The sequence below is a fragment of the Triticum dicoccoides genome, chromosome 2B, assembly GCF_002162155.2.
Source record: "Triticum dicoccoides isolate Atlit2015 ecotype Zavitan chromosome 2B, WEW_v2.0, whole genome shotgun sequence".
In the NCBI taxonomy this organism is placed as follows: Eukaryota; Viridiplantae; Streptophyta; class Magnoliopsida; order Poales; family Poaceae; genus Triticum; species Triticum dicoccoides.
In genome coordinates this window covers 596,477,305-596,493,185 of record NC_041383.1, presented here as the reverse complement: position 1 = coordinate 596,493,185, position 15,881 = coordinate 596,477,305, and the positions used below count along the sequence as shown (strand labels likewise).

At 45.2% G+C, this 15,881-nt stretch overlaps 2 protein-coding genes across 3 annotated transcripts; one reads left to right on the top strand and one right to left on the bottom strand.

Moving 5' to 3' along the window:
* Positions 1 to 1,404: 1,404 nt before the first annotated feature.
* LOC119368085 (probable serine/threonine-protein kinase PBL19) lies at positions 1,405 to 3,618 on the top strand. Its single transcript, XM_037633437.1, has 4 exons — positions 1,405 to 2,088; positions 2,187 to 2,447; positions 2,693 to 2,815; positions 2,936 to 3,618. The coding sequence occupies exons 1-4, from the start codon at positions 1,633 to 1,635 to the stop codon at positions 3,509 to 3,511; spliced, it is 1,416 nt and encodes a 471-aa protein (XP_037489334.1). The 5' UTR covers positions 1,405 to 1,632; the 3' UTR covers positions 3,512 to 3,618.
* A 552-nt stretch (positions 3,619 to 4,170) lies between these two features.
* Positions 4,171 to 6,878, bottom strand: LOC119365078 (poly(U)-specific endoribonuclease-B-like). 2 transcript variants are annotated; one of them, XM_037630677.1, is made up of 8 exons: positions 6,562 to 6,878; positions 6,395 to 6,460; positions 6,232 to 6,324; positions 6,048 to 6,122; positions 5,789 to 5,860; positions 4,833 to 5,450; positions 4,681 to 4,752; positions 4,171 to 4,594 (listed from the first exon to the last, which is right to left on the bottom strand). In XM_037630677.1, the coding sequence occupies exons 1-8, from the start codon at positions 6,742 to 6,744 to the stop codon at positions 4,358 to 4,360; spliced, it is 1,416 nt and encodes a 471-aa protein (XP_037486574.1). In that variant the 5' UTR covers positions 6,745 to 6,878; the 3' UTR covers positions 4,171 to 4,357. The 2 variants fall into 2 exon arrangements, with proteins under 2 accessions (XP_037486574.1, XP_037486573.1); XM_037630676.1 differs by having other exon boundaries at positions 6,048 to 6,128; positions 6,562 to 6,877.
* Positions 6,879 to 15,881: the final 9,003 nt, after the last annotated feature.

The following is a 15,881-nucleotide window of genomic DNA, read 5'->3' as shown; positions in this document are numbered from 1 at the left end:
GGATTGCCAACCCAAAAATTCATGACTAATAGGTCAACAAACTCATCCTAGACTAGAACAAGAGTGTTGCGCATGGCAAGATAGCAAAACACCAGTCAAAAACAACACAACTTAAACATGACTCCAAAGATGACAACGACTAAAGCACAAGCAACCCAAGGATGAATCCGCCACCAGCCATGAGTCACCAACACTCGCACAAGTGTAAATAGTCGGCACGATGTCACCGAACAACGAGGCCATGCCCAGTGCCATCAGACCGACAGCCACACAGGCCACAAAAGGAGAACCGAGGAGTGGACGAGCACAAACTAGGGGGGAGGGGCATGAGTCGTACAACAGCGAGGATGACAACATCCATTATAAACAAACGAGGGGCGGGATAGCGAAGGAGAGGCAGGCAGAAATGCCCCAAAGCCATCCGACGGGAGAAGACGAGGCAGAACCGTGGGAGAATTGCACTATGGTGTGTTGTGCTATGACCTATGAATCGAAACTTTCCACATGCATCAAGGCCCTATAGTCGGGACAAGATTTCAGCATCACACTGGAGTAGACATGGAGACAGATGTCCGGTCCCTAGCCAAAGCAGTCAAGAACGACGAGAGTGACTTGGCAGTGAAGCGGGGATCAAAGTCTTGTTTAGGGAGATGAAATTCCTAGCGAGGTTTAAAATATGTTTCCTTTTTGCTTAGACCCTAGTAGCAATGCTCCGGCAACATAAATCGCCGCGAAAAACGTTCGTAAATGCTATCCTTCCTAGGAACGTTCGCTGTATAGCATTACCGTTTGGCTTTTGTATTGCCCTTGGTGGTTGTTTGTTGATGGAACATAAGATATTTTCCAGCTAAACTAAAACCTCTGTTGAACTCGGGCCTCGCGTGTTTTTCTACCTAACAGAGCGATCAGCCATCATATGCATGCAAGGTCAACACTTTGAAGGCAAATTCAGCGCGCGAAGAGCTCACCAAGCCTGGTAGACATCGACGGGTCTAGGTCAAGGTGCAGAAGGATAACATAGTGGTCAACATTTCTTGGCAGACGGGACAAGTTGCATGTGGCGTGAACGAACTGTGACACCTTACAGAGTGAGAAGAAGTGGCGAACCGCTGGTACATATCGCTACGCTACGGACTCGCAGCTCGCAGGAGAGAGAAGGTGGCCGCGCTTTTCGTCGTCCTCTATCACTGCATGTTCCCATGACGGCCGTATAGTTTGAACGTTCCAACCGCGACTTGCAAAACCGCGTGACTCTGTAGTCAGTGCCACTGTGCTGCTTGATTGGGGTGCCAGACATATAATGGCGACGTTGAAGTACTTCATATTTTGCTTAGGTGTGGTACAGCTCTTGGTTTGTTGGTGCATATCGAAATTCAGCCACTTGGAGGCATTTCTTGAAGCTTTTCCAAATCACTTTTTTTTTTTGGTTTCTTCCATCTGCCAGAAACTTGGCTTCTTCATCGGTTAGCCCCTTCCCCTATGTTGTTTTCGCAGATGGTACGAGAAGCGTAAAATTAGGAGACGACAAAACTCCTTATTTTTATCGTCAAATCTTTGGTGTTTCTCTTTGTGATTCGGGTAGGTTACAAACTTACTACGATCGAGCTGAATTTCGCCAGCTTCCTCCAAGAAATGGGCTGTCTATGCCTATTCCGGGACAAATGGAGGCGCAAGAGACGGCCGGAGAAGTCGGCGCCGGCTTCCCATTCTCAGGCAGCCGCGGCCTCTTACTACGCCGCATGCACGCACGACGCGTCCGTACCAGCCGCCGCTGCCTCGACCGCGTCGCCGGCCTGCAGCGCTACTGCTACGAGCACATCCGACGGCTCAGGCACGCGGCCGGCGTCGAGCAAGTCCTTGGGCTCCTCCGCGCGGAGCATCCCGGAGCTGTACGGGGAAAGGGGCGCGCAAAGCCTGCTGGAGTTCGGCCTCAGCGAGCTCCGTGGCGCCACGGCCAACTTCAGCCCGCTGCTCATGGTCGGCATGGGCGGCTTCGGGTGCGTCTACAGGGGCGCCCTCCGCCTCCCTGTCGGGAACCCCCACGGCACCGCGGTCGCCGTCAAGAGGCTCAACCCCAACGGTGGCCAGGTACCGACACTGCGATGTAATTCCATCACTGAAGAATTCAAGTGTCTCCGGAGTTTAGACTCCAACACCTGATCTGATCACCTGGCTCTCCTGTTCAGGGACACAAGGAATGGCTGGCTGAGGTTCAGTTTCTCGGCATCGTGGAGCACCCGAACCTCGTCAAGCTCGTCGGCTACTGCGCAACACAGACCGATCAAGGGCCGCAGAGGCTTCTGGTCTATGAGTTCATGCCCAACAAGACGCTGGACGACCACCTGTTCAACCCAGAGCACCCTGTCCTTCCATGGGACGTCAGGTTGCAGGTAGCACTGGGTGCTGCTGAAGGGTTGCTCTATCTCCATGAGGGCCTTGAGCTTCAGGTAGGTAACCAATCTGCCCTCCAGTGCCCATCACCCTCTTAGGATTTGGTGAAGCTGTTTTTTATCCATGAATGAATTTGCTTGTTTTGAGCAAGATTAGGCAGACAGTTTCTACACCGGCAGCTCTCATCAGATCATGGCATCAGAACTGAATTATGAGCTAGTACTACATGGAAAAGTCAGAATGTTCAATTATCATCACAGCCTGAACCATTATACTCATGATGATCTTTCGATATCTGTAGATTATATACCGCGACTTCAAGGCTGCAAACATACTGTTGGATGAGGAGTTCAGACCAAAACTGTCGGACTTCGGATTAGCAAGGGAGGGGCCATCAGAAGGTCAAACCCATGTGTCTACAGTGGTATGTCAAATTTCACTATAGTAACCGGCTCAATTTCCTTGGGTTGCATAGCCACACCACATGGCATTCTGAATGTTCCATATGGAGCATCTCACATAGAGTCGCTCTTTGCAAATTCAGGTAATGGGAACCTACGGCTACGCAGCTCCAGACTATGTCCAGACGGGGCATCTCACCACCAAGAGCGACGTCTGGAGCTTCGGAGTGGTAATGTATGAAATCCTCACTGCTCGACGCTCGGTAGAGAAAAAACGCCCCAAGAACGAACAGAAGCTCCTGGAGTGGGTGAGGCGGCACCCAGCCGACAGCGAACAGTTCAGCGAGATCATCGACACAAGGCTTGAAGGAAGGTACTCCATGAGAGGAGCAAGAGAGATTGCCAAGCTGGCCAACAGCTGCCTTGCAAAGTATGCAAAGGACCGCCCCACAATGGTGGAGGTGGTTGAGAGGCTGAAGCTGGCAATGCAGCACAAGGAACTGGATGGTCACGATGTCCGTTCAGTGGAGGAAAGCTTGCTTCTTCATGAGGCACCAACGACACCACCTATGGAGGATGAGGCTGCGGTGTCGGCAAGGCGGCGGATGCTTCATTTGGCTGCCCTAGGTGAGAATGCAAATGCTCATGCAAGGAGAAGATTGATGCTCATGAGGGCAGCTGCTCCTCGGACGTGTACCCTGTCATCGTTGAGCTCTTGATTTTGCCGGATTTTATTTTCTTGTTGTTCTGTTTTGGATGTATGATTGTATATGGTTTAGAAATTTAGTTTTCTCCAGTGCCATAGCTGCTGATTGATGAGTAAAGTTTGAAGGGCTGGGGTGGTAAAAATAGGTTGAAAAGCATGAAATGCAGTTATGCCTTTCTTTTGTCGCCTCACATGAGCTAGTAATTTGAATACATGAAAATGGTGCCTACTATTTCATTTGGATAGTACTCTTTGGAATAGTGGAAGCACGCTATTTTATTTTATTTTTTACTTTTGTTGGCAAAGGAAGCACACTAATTGGAACTTAATTATAAGCACACTATAGGAAGGACAGCGATTTTCTCGAGTGAATTTCTAACTACAGGAGGAACAGAGAACGGGGAGCTGAAGCGGGCAGGTCAGCAGCTGAGCTGTAAAGGCCAGGACGGTTTTTCTTTGATAGGTTACCTATTAATTATTAATGACAGCAATTCCCACCCTATTTGATCCATGCCCCCTTGTACTCCCTTGTGACTAGTCTATTATACCCTCAACTGATTACCTATATTTCCGAAAACTAACTTAGAATAAACTTGCTAAAACCCCAAGAAACGTACTATGCTATGTTTTTGTTTTCAACAAAGCTCATGACACAGAAAGTTAAATCCCATCTCAGTCAGCATCAGCATCCTCTTCAGTAGCGTATACTTGTAATATGGTAATAAGTGTGGCATTGTAACAAAAGAGTGAACAGCGGTTCTTTTTCTTAAACAACAGTGTAAATTTCACAAAAGTGAAGAGAAATTAAACACCGAAGAATTAAAAACCAGCAGAAGCAGGTCATGAGTCATCACACAAATCAGTTCTCAGCAATGGGAAAGACTGATCCAATCTTGTTGTTACCCATACGATAGCACTTGACGTTCACGGTGTACGGGCCGATATCGACGCGGTTATCCTCCCCTCCCATAAAGAAGCACAGTGTGTAGAGTGCCAGCTCGAACTCGGGGCTAACACCAATCAAAGAGCTTGATACTGATTTCAGCACACCATGCCACTCAAACTGAACGGTCAGTAACTGTGTCTCCGAATCAGGCTGTGAAAACAAGAATGGAACATGTTAGATGCATTACTTACATTATATACATGTACATCTTATGAATGTAGAGACTATATACTCACTGATTCCCCACGCCGTCTTGGGAATATGTAACCTTGGTAGTCCACATTTCCCTTGGCTTCTTCCAGATAAAACTGCAAAATAATCATGTACTTGCAGTCAGATGTATTTCCATACAACGATACAAGACTGCTGAAGCATTACATGGACTTACCTGAATCCAGTTATGGAATCCTGAGACCTCGGTCTCTCCTTGTCTCTGTTCCTTTATCTCACCAACAAACACATGCTCAAATGCAGAAGAGCAGCTAGAGTTGCCACATCTTCCATACAAATTAAACCAAAGGGATGTCAGCATTGCCTTGAAATCATCATAGTCTTGGGATACGACTCCCTTCAGCACTAAATACCGGTGCAAGTACTTAATCGACGCTGTCCGGGCAATCTCTTCAATAAATGCTGCTTCTTCGTGCTTGTCCTGCTGAGTAACAACTTCTTTGTACCCTTGGTGTGGGTTGTAATTGTCAAGAAGCGCGCAGAAGCGAGAGTAGGTGGGCTTGGTGAGCACATCATCGCCTAGCCAGCTGAATAGGTTTTCAGATGACATATCATCCTTCTGATAAACCTTCTTTCCCTCTCCACATTCAATTCTGTAGTCCTTACCAGGAACAAGACGGTTCATATCAAGCTCCCACAACCGGCTACATGCTTCCGTCAAGCTATTGAGCTCCTCCCTGGTAGGCTCTACATTTAAGCCATGGTGGATCTGACCAAAATCTTCAGAGTACTCTTGTTCAGATGGTGGCCTTTTGTATGCGTTCCATGCTTCACACTGTACCAACCAGTTATATAGGAGTTCAGAGTTCAAACAGGACAATGAAGCTTCACAATATACTAGTATAGTATCACCATGAGATCTTACCGAAGGAATTCTACAGGTTAGTTCATATATACATAGGGGTAAAGGTAACCACCAGTATCGGTCTAAAATTCAGTTATTTCATTCAGTGTGTCAAGAGTAGAGAAATGGTGTTTGATGTCAGTGTCGGTCTGTTGCATGACACTGATTACATACCGAGAAAAGTATTGGCCAATAAACATCACCTAAAACACATAGAAACTTATCTGGTATTTGCAACCAACTATTAACTTTAATTACTAAACACAAACCTGTTGTGGTCTTCCATGGTGCTTTTTCTCCCCTACAGTTTCCCAACCTTCATCATTTGTTTCTTCTCCCTCCTAACATCCAAAATTAAAGAGTTGGCTTATTAAGAAATCCATCCGAACTTCAGACTGATACTGAAAAGCTCTAAGATACAGTTATAACACAGACACTACAATATTGGTAGGTATATGACTGAACAGCAGGTCAATTGCCCACAATTTTCAAGTAGAGAAATTCAAACATAACAGAACAGAATCAAACCTGCTGTTGCCTCCTGTGTGCTGGCGCCTGCTGGTGCGGTAGCCTGCTACCACCATCACTAATCCTGCCCTCTCCCTGGTACTACACAAAGAAACCCAAATCAGCTACATCATCAGCACACTACAACTCAACATGGAAATTCAAACAATGGGGACTGAAAGCGCCCCTGATCATCTGGACAAACCTGGCTGTGAGATCCACCATGCGCAGATGGATGATGCTGCTGCTGCTTCCGGCCCTCCGTCCTCTCCCAGCCCTCGTCCTCCCTCCTCTCCTCCTGAATGCAATTACGAAAAATCAGTAGCTGCTGATCACACAAAGTAACACGAACTGAACAGGCCACCCACCCGCCTGGAGGGCCGAGGACCCCGGCGCTTCTCCTCCGGCTCGCCGCCCTTCTTCTCGGAGACCACCTGCCAGAACCAACCAAAACCGTTAGGCTTTACCAGACCGACCAGCCATTCCGCGCGAAGCTTCGGCTTCATTCACAATTGAGCGAACAGCCGGCGCGCACCTCGGCCCACGTCGAGCGGTCCCGCTGCTCGCAGCCCTCCTCATCCTCCTCCGCCTCGGCGTCCCGCGCGGGGCGGTGCCTCCTCGGCGCCTCGTCGCGGTCTTCGCCCCGCTCCCGCTGGTCATCGCCGCCGTCCAAGGCGTCGATCGCCGCTTTGGCCAAACCCTTGATGAGCCCCTCCATGGCGAGAACAGGGGAGTTGGGAAGCGGGGATGGGGTGGATCCGACTGGCTGTTAGGATCTGGGTGATGACTGGTGAGGAGGAGGAAGTTGTGCTGTCTCGAGGGGTAGTGCGCCGTGGGTGGACTGTTCGGATGGAAAAGGAAGGATTTGCACGTGGTGATCGCCGATTGGGCTGCCCGGGTCGGTGGGGTGGAGTAATCGCGGCGACGCGGATGACCGACGAAATCTCGTGCGTTAATTAACAGCTGCTGCCATTCTCAAAAAGAACAAGCCCGCTGCTGCCGACAGTCAGTTCAGAGGATATCCACGCAGGTATTAATTAATTAATTAAACCTATTAACAGTCGCACAAAGGGCGCTCGTTCGCGCTAGCCACCTCAGCAATTTTACTGTGGCGATTTACTATGCGGGAAGGAGCGACGCGGCTGGATCTTACGTGGAGGAGTAGCTTTCTCAGATACACCGCACCTCTGCCTGGTTTTCTCAACCGTCACCGCACGCAACCTCCCGTGATCTTCTGTTCGCACACAAACACGTAGTCGTGTACCCTCGACGCCGGGATGATGCACCGCAGCTCACGTCGAAGAAGACCCGCCGGAAACGCGGTACGCAAGATAATTCGGTGGGCGCTTTTAAGGACCCAAAACCCCATACGCCCGGGAGGGACCCCGTCAGGGCGCGCCCTAGGTCGGCCTGACCGCCCCTAGGGCCTCGAGGTTCGCCGCCCTGCAATGAAGAAGAACAACGAAGAACGAGGAAGAAGAAGAACTAGGGTTAAGGAGAAAAGATAAAAGATAAAAAGTGGTATATGATTTGATTGATTGTCTGTTGTTCAATCGGCCATCACCCCTTAGCAGAGGCGGCTGGACTTCCCGTGCAAGGAAAAGGCTTCAATTCACGTTCAAAATCCTAGTCCAATTCGGATTGGTTTTGTCTGAACTTTCCAAAACTGTTCGGTTTAAACTGGCTGCACCTTGCGGGTCTTTTTTGTGGTGGTAAACAACCTCGGATGGAAACAAGCCCAAAAGCAATCTTGACCATTTCGACGAGACGAACAACTTTCATGTTGAACGTGTTTTGATCAGATGCCATCTTGAGGGCGTTTTAGGCTGTTTTCCGAAGTCTGCAGCAGAAAAATCCAAAACCCGGACAAACACCCCCGGAGTGTCCGGCGGTCCTCGGAGAAATCCAAAACCCGGATGATCATTCCCGGAGTGTCTGGCCGTCCTGATGCAGCTGCGCATTTTTGGCTCTAACTTTTGCATACGAACTCGGATTAGGACGATTTTTATATCAGAATCGACCGTTTCGACGAGACGAAGACAATTCATGTAGATCATTTTTTCATTTGAGGTCTTCTTGAGAGCCTAATCGGCCAAACTGTACTATGAATATAAAATCTTAGTACTTTGAGCATAGTTTTGGCCTTCGAGATGAAACCGGACGGCGATGACCCAAACTTCAAAGATGTCCATATCAACAATATGGAACTCTTTCATGTACAACACTTCTCCATTTGAAGCCATCTTAAATAAGTTCTTGACCATGCCAAAATCTGGTGTCAACACATGCCCCCCTGTTTTTCGGCAAAGCTTGTGTGCCGAAAAATAATTTGCACATATCTTGCTCTGAGGACGATGTCAACACTCCATCGGCCATTTGTATGTTCTTAGGACGATAAGTATATATCAGCCATTGCTTGTTTGAACCTCTTGATGTAACTTGGGTGAAAACTTCTCAACTTATATAACAATCCGATGATAAGGTTCCATAGATATGCATCTCAAGGCCATCCTCTGAACCATATTATTCACCCTTTCGCTAGGATTTTGCAGATAATCAAGAATGAACTTCCTCCAATCCTTGCTTTGCCTACATAAAAGTTTCATTAGTGGCCGAGGTGGTGAGCTCCAATTCGGCCTTACCTATGTTGGCAAGAATAAGCATCGGCTGTTGATAGATGTGCAATACACCATGACGGACATGGTAGCAGGATGCTTGCTATGCCAACTCTCTCCAATTGTCATGTCTAGATATATGAAGGATATTAAAGCAACTCAAGGTAAATTTTGCATCTAGACATATCCCAAAATAAACTATAAGTGATTCGTCAAAACATTGATAACCCTTGGATATTTGTCGCACTACTTATAACGAATCACTAAAAGCCTCAATCTGTATAGCACCTATAGCAACCAAAAGCTCCAAACCGAATAAAATTTCATATTCGGCTTTTATTATTGTGCAAACATATTTTAAGTGGTATGAGGCTTGTTTTGGTCTCCTATTGAACTAAGGACGATGTTAGAATACTACACCGGCCATGCATTGACATAATCTTAGGACGATAGATAAATATCGGTCATTACCATGTAAAGTTCATTCAAAGCACATATAGCCGAAATAAACAAATGAAATGACAAATCAAGTATTTCGGCCCTTTGGATCAACAACAAACTTGTAGCTAATCAAATGTATAGTGATTTGGCAATACCCTTTCATGATGTAAGAAATTATATTGCATTCATGGATTAAAATAAGCCCATTGAGGGTTACCAATCATACCTGACAACGAATTCCATGGCATAGGCATTAATGGCATAGTTGAAGAATATGGATAATGTGTAGACCAAAGATGTTGAAACCTTCGGCTTGGTCCTTCGTAGTTTTCACTCTTTTCCTTCTTCACCTTTGCCGCACTTCTTGTAATGGAAGCTTGCACATAATTCTTATTTTGAGCACTTCCTTTGGGAACCCATGCCATGTTCCTTTTTTCAAGTTCTTGTGCACTAAGTTTTTGTAATTTCTTCTTTTGCCAATACAATAACCCGAGCGGGCATCTCGGCTGTGATTCTGTTTTGACCAATGGCAATTCCTTTTTGGCCTTGTGCACTCTCAAATTCTTTTCTTCAGATTTGGCACTTCGATTCTCAATAATTGGTTGCTTTGTCTCGTTGCCTTTAGTAGCCAATGTCAACACTTTAATTGGCTCTTTTTCATTTGAGGTCAAAACTGAAATTGCACTCTTACGATCATCTCTTTTAATGCGGTAAACCTGCTTGACCACCTCTTTCTTCTTCCTTGAGCTCTGGACCGATTCCTTATGATTGAAACGGTCTTTGAAGCGTGATTGTTTAAATGTTGATCTTCTTGGAGCTGCATAGTATTGGTGAGATGGTCTAGAATAAGATGGAGAATGTGCCCTTGTATCATACCTGTCCCATGATGAATATGTATCTATATGATCATAGGGAGGCATCCACGGCATTGGCATTGGCGGCCCAAAATAAGGATATGAATATGTTGCATTAAAATTATCACTTTGCCAATACCGATCCTCATATTTGCGCCTTGGGGGTGACCTTGGTTTCTTTGCATGATTTGGCTGATAAGCATTCTTCTCTTCACTCTTCTTTTTATATTTATCCAATAGTTCAGCGAAGGTGATTTTTGATCTCTTGCACTTGCGCTTATTTCGGCCTTTGTTTTCTTCTGGTTTGCTTTCATCGATCATTGGATTTGCTTGCTGCCCCCCAGTCCTTGGCGTCTCCATTGTAGCTTCGATGGAATTCTTGCCCTCAAGATTATGTTCATTATGCTCTTCAACAACTTCTTTACTTGAAAGCTTGATCCCATCACCTGTAGTTTTTACCTTCTCTTCAAATGGATAGGCTTGAAGCAGCCGATGCAAAAACTTTCTGCCATCGGGACCAATCGGAATAGACTGGTCATCTCTTGGTGTCTCAACAAATTTCCATTGTCCTTTATCAATGGCTGATTTAACTATTTGACGAAACATGTTGCAATCCTCAAAATTATGCTTGGACGAATCATGCAACTTACAATACATTCGTCCCTGGACAGATGGTTCAACATGGTGATCAAGAATTCTAATATAATTATTTTGCAACAACAAATCAAATATTTGATCACACATGCTTGAATTGAAGGTAAACTTTTCATTCTCTAGCCGATCTTGTTGTGAGAACGGCTTTGGAGTTAAGCAAACGAATGGTTCAGATTTTGCATCACACCATTCGGCTATGCATTGTGTTTTGCACTCTATCTCCGATGTCTTTGGGCAAGATATTATACTAGCATCAGTTTTCTCAACAGAATTTAACCTTGGCTTTAAATTTCTAAAATAAAAATAGTTAGAACATACATGTCTCAATTGAGACCAAATGCAAGCCAAGTACGAAATAAGCAAAGCTACCCAAATAGATATGAACTTTAGATAAAGCAACGGGGAAAGCTTTGGCTGCAATAATAAGTCATTATCGGTCTTTATAAATGGCACAATTGGTTGACCGATATGTTCTAAAACAATTTTATTGCTAACAAGTAAATTACCCTCCTTCATTGGTCTTTTAAAATTACCTATGAGGATTTTTCTAATAGATGCATCAACAATAAAGTTGTGACCAAATCTGAAAATAGGTAAATTACCCTCTTCAAATACGTTGGGAGAGCATGATGGTGGTGTGACTTGAACAATATCTAGCTTCATCTTTGGATGACTCTCCAACGCCTTTTCATCATCTTTTTTGTTTATTCCGTGCATCATTACACTGGAGATTTTTGTTGATCGAACTTTGTTCGGCTACTTGTTCTTGTCCTTGAAGCTTGTCAATTTCTACGGCATGGAACTCATAGGGCAGGAAGTAGGTTCCATTAACTTCAGAAAAATCAAGCAACGTTGTTTTCCTATGCTTGCCATGCCCTTTCTCAATAATGCTTGCCTCGTTGGATTTGATGGATTCAGAATATATACTACTTGATTCGGCTTTTTCAACCGAAGCACTTTCATGTTCCGAATCATCCTTCTTTTCATTGATACTACCAATTGGCAATGCTTCTTTTATCTGAGCCAATCTTTTTTCTATTTGTTTCTGACGGCGAGCGGCAAAATCAGCTTTAAGCTTTTTCTCAATTTTAGCCCACTCCGGATATGATTGCCCCCCAATGCTTTTAGATTCTTTCGCAATGATACACGGGTGTTGCCGAAATTTTGCAATTGTATAGGGGGTGTATAATATGATGTAGTACTAGGTGAAGGCATATGCATTGTTGTAAGACCATACTTTTGCTCGCCAATTTTATCAATTGGCAAAGATTCATCTTCTTGCAAAACTCTAGCTTTTATTGCGGCATAATCAGGAAATAGCCCATTTTCATGTTGTTCAAGGCAAAGAGCACTAATTCTCTTATTTTGGGCTAAACTCTTCTATGCAGCCACCACTACCTCATCTTCTACAATATTGGGCACAACCGCTCCTGTAAAATTTACATTCATTCGGCTATAACCAGGAAGGTGTGAAGCCGAATTATGAGCATCTACAGTTGTGTATGGTGCCGAAAAATTACTAACATGAGGTGTAGCATATGACGGTTGAGAGTAACTGGCCGAATAGCCACTAGTAGCATGGCCAATTCTCTCATTCATCGGCATGGTTGAATTACTATATTGCACATTAGTTGCCGATGAATAAAAGGGTGAAACACTTTCTTGCATGGCATTGGAAATTCTAACTTGGGGTATTTCAAATTGATTAATCGAACTCATCATGTTGCTCATCAGCATATGAATTTGCTGGGTTGCCGATGCATGTGAGTTGGGATACATATGGTGCATGTTACTAATATCATAACAAGTTGAAGTATATAAATTACTTTGAATCGGCCCTTGCACGTAGTTAGTTGCATGATTGAAAAAACTAGGGTTGGCCGATAGAGTATACTCATTAAACGATCTAGTAACACCATATGAATTATTTGCATCTACATAAAGGGATTGGGTATTCATATTACCTTTGTAGACTGCAAAACCTACATGACGATCTCTTTGTAGCAAGAATGGGCCGGAGACCGTTCGAAGCTTCGTCCTCAGCGGAGTCACCAAAAAGTGTGTTCGCACACGAGCATGTCAGCGTGTACCTCCAACGCCGAGGGTGATGCACCGCAGATCACATCAAAGGAGACCCGTCCGGAAGCGTGGTATGCAGGCAATCCGGCGGGTGCTTTTGAGGACCCGAAACCCCACACGCCCGGGAGGGACCCCGTCTGGGCGCGCGGCGGCTATGGGCTGCCCTAGGTCGACCTGATCGCCCCTAGGGCCTCGAGGTTTGCCGCCATGCAATGAAGAAGAACAACGAAGAACGATGAAGAAGAAGAACTAGGGTTAAGGAGAAAAGATAAAAGATAAAAAGTGGTATATGATTTGATCGATTGTGTGTTGTTCAATCGGCCATCACTCCTTAGCTATATAAGAGGCGGCTGGACTTCCCGTGCAAGAAAAAGGCTTCAATTCACGTTCAAACCCCTAGTCCAATTCGGATTGGTTTTGTCCGAACTTTTCAAAATTGTTCAGTTTAAACTGGCTGCACCTTGCGGGTCTTTTTTGTGGTGGTAAACGACCTCGGATGGAAACAAGCCCAAAAGAAATCTTGACCGTTTCGACGAGACGAACAACTTTCATGTTGAATGTTTTTTGATGAGAGGCCATCTTAAGAGCGTTTTAGGCTGTTTTCCGAAGTCTGTGGCAGAAAAATCCAAAACCCGGACAAACAACCCCGGAGTGTCCGGCGGTCCTCGGAGAAATCCAAAACCCGGATGATCATTCCCGGTGTGTGTGGCCATCCTGATGCAGCTGCGCATTTTTGGCTCTAACTTTTGCATATGAACTCGGATTGGGACGATTTTTATATCGAAATCGACCATTTCGACGAGACGAAGACAATTCATGTAGATCATTTTTTCATTTGAGGTCTTCTTGAGGGCCTAATCGGCCAAACTGTACTCTGAATATAAAATCTTAGTACTTTGAGCATAGTTTTGGCCTTCGAGATGAAACCGGACGGCGATAACCCAAACTTCAAAGATGTCCATATCAACAATACGGAACTCTTTCATGTAGAACACTTCTCCATTTAAAGCCATCTTATATAAGTTCTTGACCATGCCAAAATCTGGTGTCAACATCTTCCTCGCTCTCGTCGCGTCGCGCCGCTCCATAGCCTGCACCTCCACCCTTCCCTCTTCCCCTCACTTTCTCCCCACCACCGGTTCGCGTCACGATGCTGCCGGCATGGAGGCCTGGGCTCGGGCAACCTCCGCGGTGTCGGGTTCGTCGGGGAGGTCTATGGGGAACGCGCAACGGGCTTGACCTCTCCCGGCTCCCCGCCCTCACCCGCGACGACGAGGACCAGGTTGCGCTGTGCCTCCAATCCCAGCTCATGGTCACGCTGGACATGCCCCACGACACCGTCTGCGTCGGTCTGAAGCTCACGGAGGATGCGGACGAGGTCCGGTGAAGATTCGACGGCCACACGATGGGAAAGCAATGGCGGCGGCTTCATGGGTGAGCAAGACTCGTCCGTAACCTTTATCTTGTCTCCTTCCTTTGTTGATACTCTAGTGCACGTCAAGTTTTAACTTAAGAATATGTTCCGTCTGGTTGTAGTCCATATTCTTTGGCTCAAGTCCAGTGTACAGAGGTCTGTTTTTAACAGATTTTATTCAGTTTTCTGTTTGACAGAAATTCTTGATGTTATTACCTCTTATTGCCATCTACACGTTATTGTCATATTCACGGCACTTTACTGAATTTGAGAACACGTGGAACACAGTACTATTGTAGCCACTTGGCATTGAGTTGCATTACCTGATGCCCAATAAACAGTTGACTAAGAAATGTTGTCTAACCAGTGACATTATTTCGCCTGTTTCGGTCTATTGTTGCTTGCTTTATTAGTTTTGCTATAAGAAATGATGTGTAACTCGGGAGTGCGTGACCACTCTATTGATGTTCATAGATCTGCGGGATGGCAAACAGTTTTTTGTGGATCACCCTGGAGCAGTTCCTATTTCCACCGCTCAGGTACTCAGAACCTTTAGTTGTTTCTGTTTTTTCTTTAAAATGTAAATTGCATATGCTTCTGTTTGGCCACTTCCTAGCATTTGGGGGCAAGACAGTGATCTCATCTCTGTATTGATTGTAGGATGAAGAGCTGAAGAAGGTAATTGGTAGGACGCCTACGTAGAGTGTAGCTAAAAAACACAGCAGGTAAAAGTTGACAAAATCTTCTTGTTTTCTTATAGTAAGGATAGACGCATGGTTCAGTTACTGATGATTGTTGTTTTGTTTGCATGGTGCAGAATATCAAGGCGATGTTTGATGCAGCGATTAAGGTGGTTCCAGCCATTGAAGCAGAAGCAGAAGAAGTGGAAGGAGCAGAAAGTATGCACGGACAGACCAATGGTGGAGGCTCGAGGGACGGAGTGCCGCCGCCGCCGCCATCCTCACACCTGAGCCCAAACTTCCAATTTGTTAGATGGGAGGGTCTGCAGAAGAAGAGATTGGAAGAGGTATACTTGGCTCCAATATCATCTCAGTGTACTTGTTGTTTACTACTCCCTCCGTCCCACAATATAAGATCATTTTTCAATTTTTCAAGTTAACATAGCTTGAAAAACGATCTTATATTGTGGGACGAATGGTGTAGTTATGTTTCAACAAGGATAGTGACTGATAGATGCATTACCACATATATAACTAGTTCGTATGAATGATAGAAAACTCAGTATTCACCAGGTAGGTTGTCTGAAGTGTCGACACAAGATGTTTCAAACTTTGGCTCTACATTTAGTTATCGTTAGTACAATATTGGTTTTCGATTCACGAGCTTTTGCTTGGTATGGCGGTATCTTAAGAGACATTTGTTCATTTCCTCCTAAGAAACAGAGAAATAAGGCAGAGTCTAGGGATTGTGCATTCTTTATTCAGGGTTAAGAAAACTGCTTTTTAAGAACAAAATGCAAGTTGACACTGAAACCGATTTCCAGCATGGTCTTGCACTGTGTTCTTCAGGTATTTTATTAATTCTTCCTCACATTGTGGTAAATGCAACTCTTTCTCACATATGCTATGATCTTAGAGCATTCAAGCAAGGTTCCCCCAAAATGAATTCTCTTGTAGGATTTGGGTCTGCAGCTGCATTGCTATTAGTGCAGTAAGTAAAATTATAGCGGTTGTTTTTCAAACACACAAGAATACTAATAATAGTATGATACATATTTTCTTGTATGAAGGTTTCCTTGCTGAACCCTGAATTGGCATGGAATTCAACCTTCTTCAAA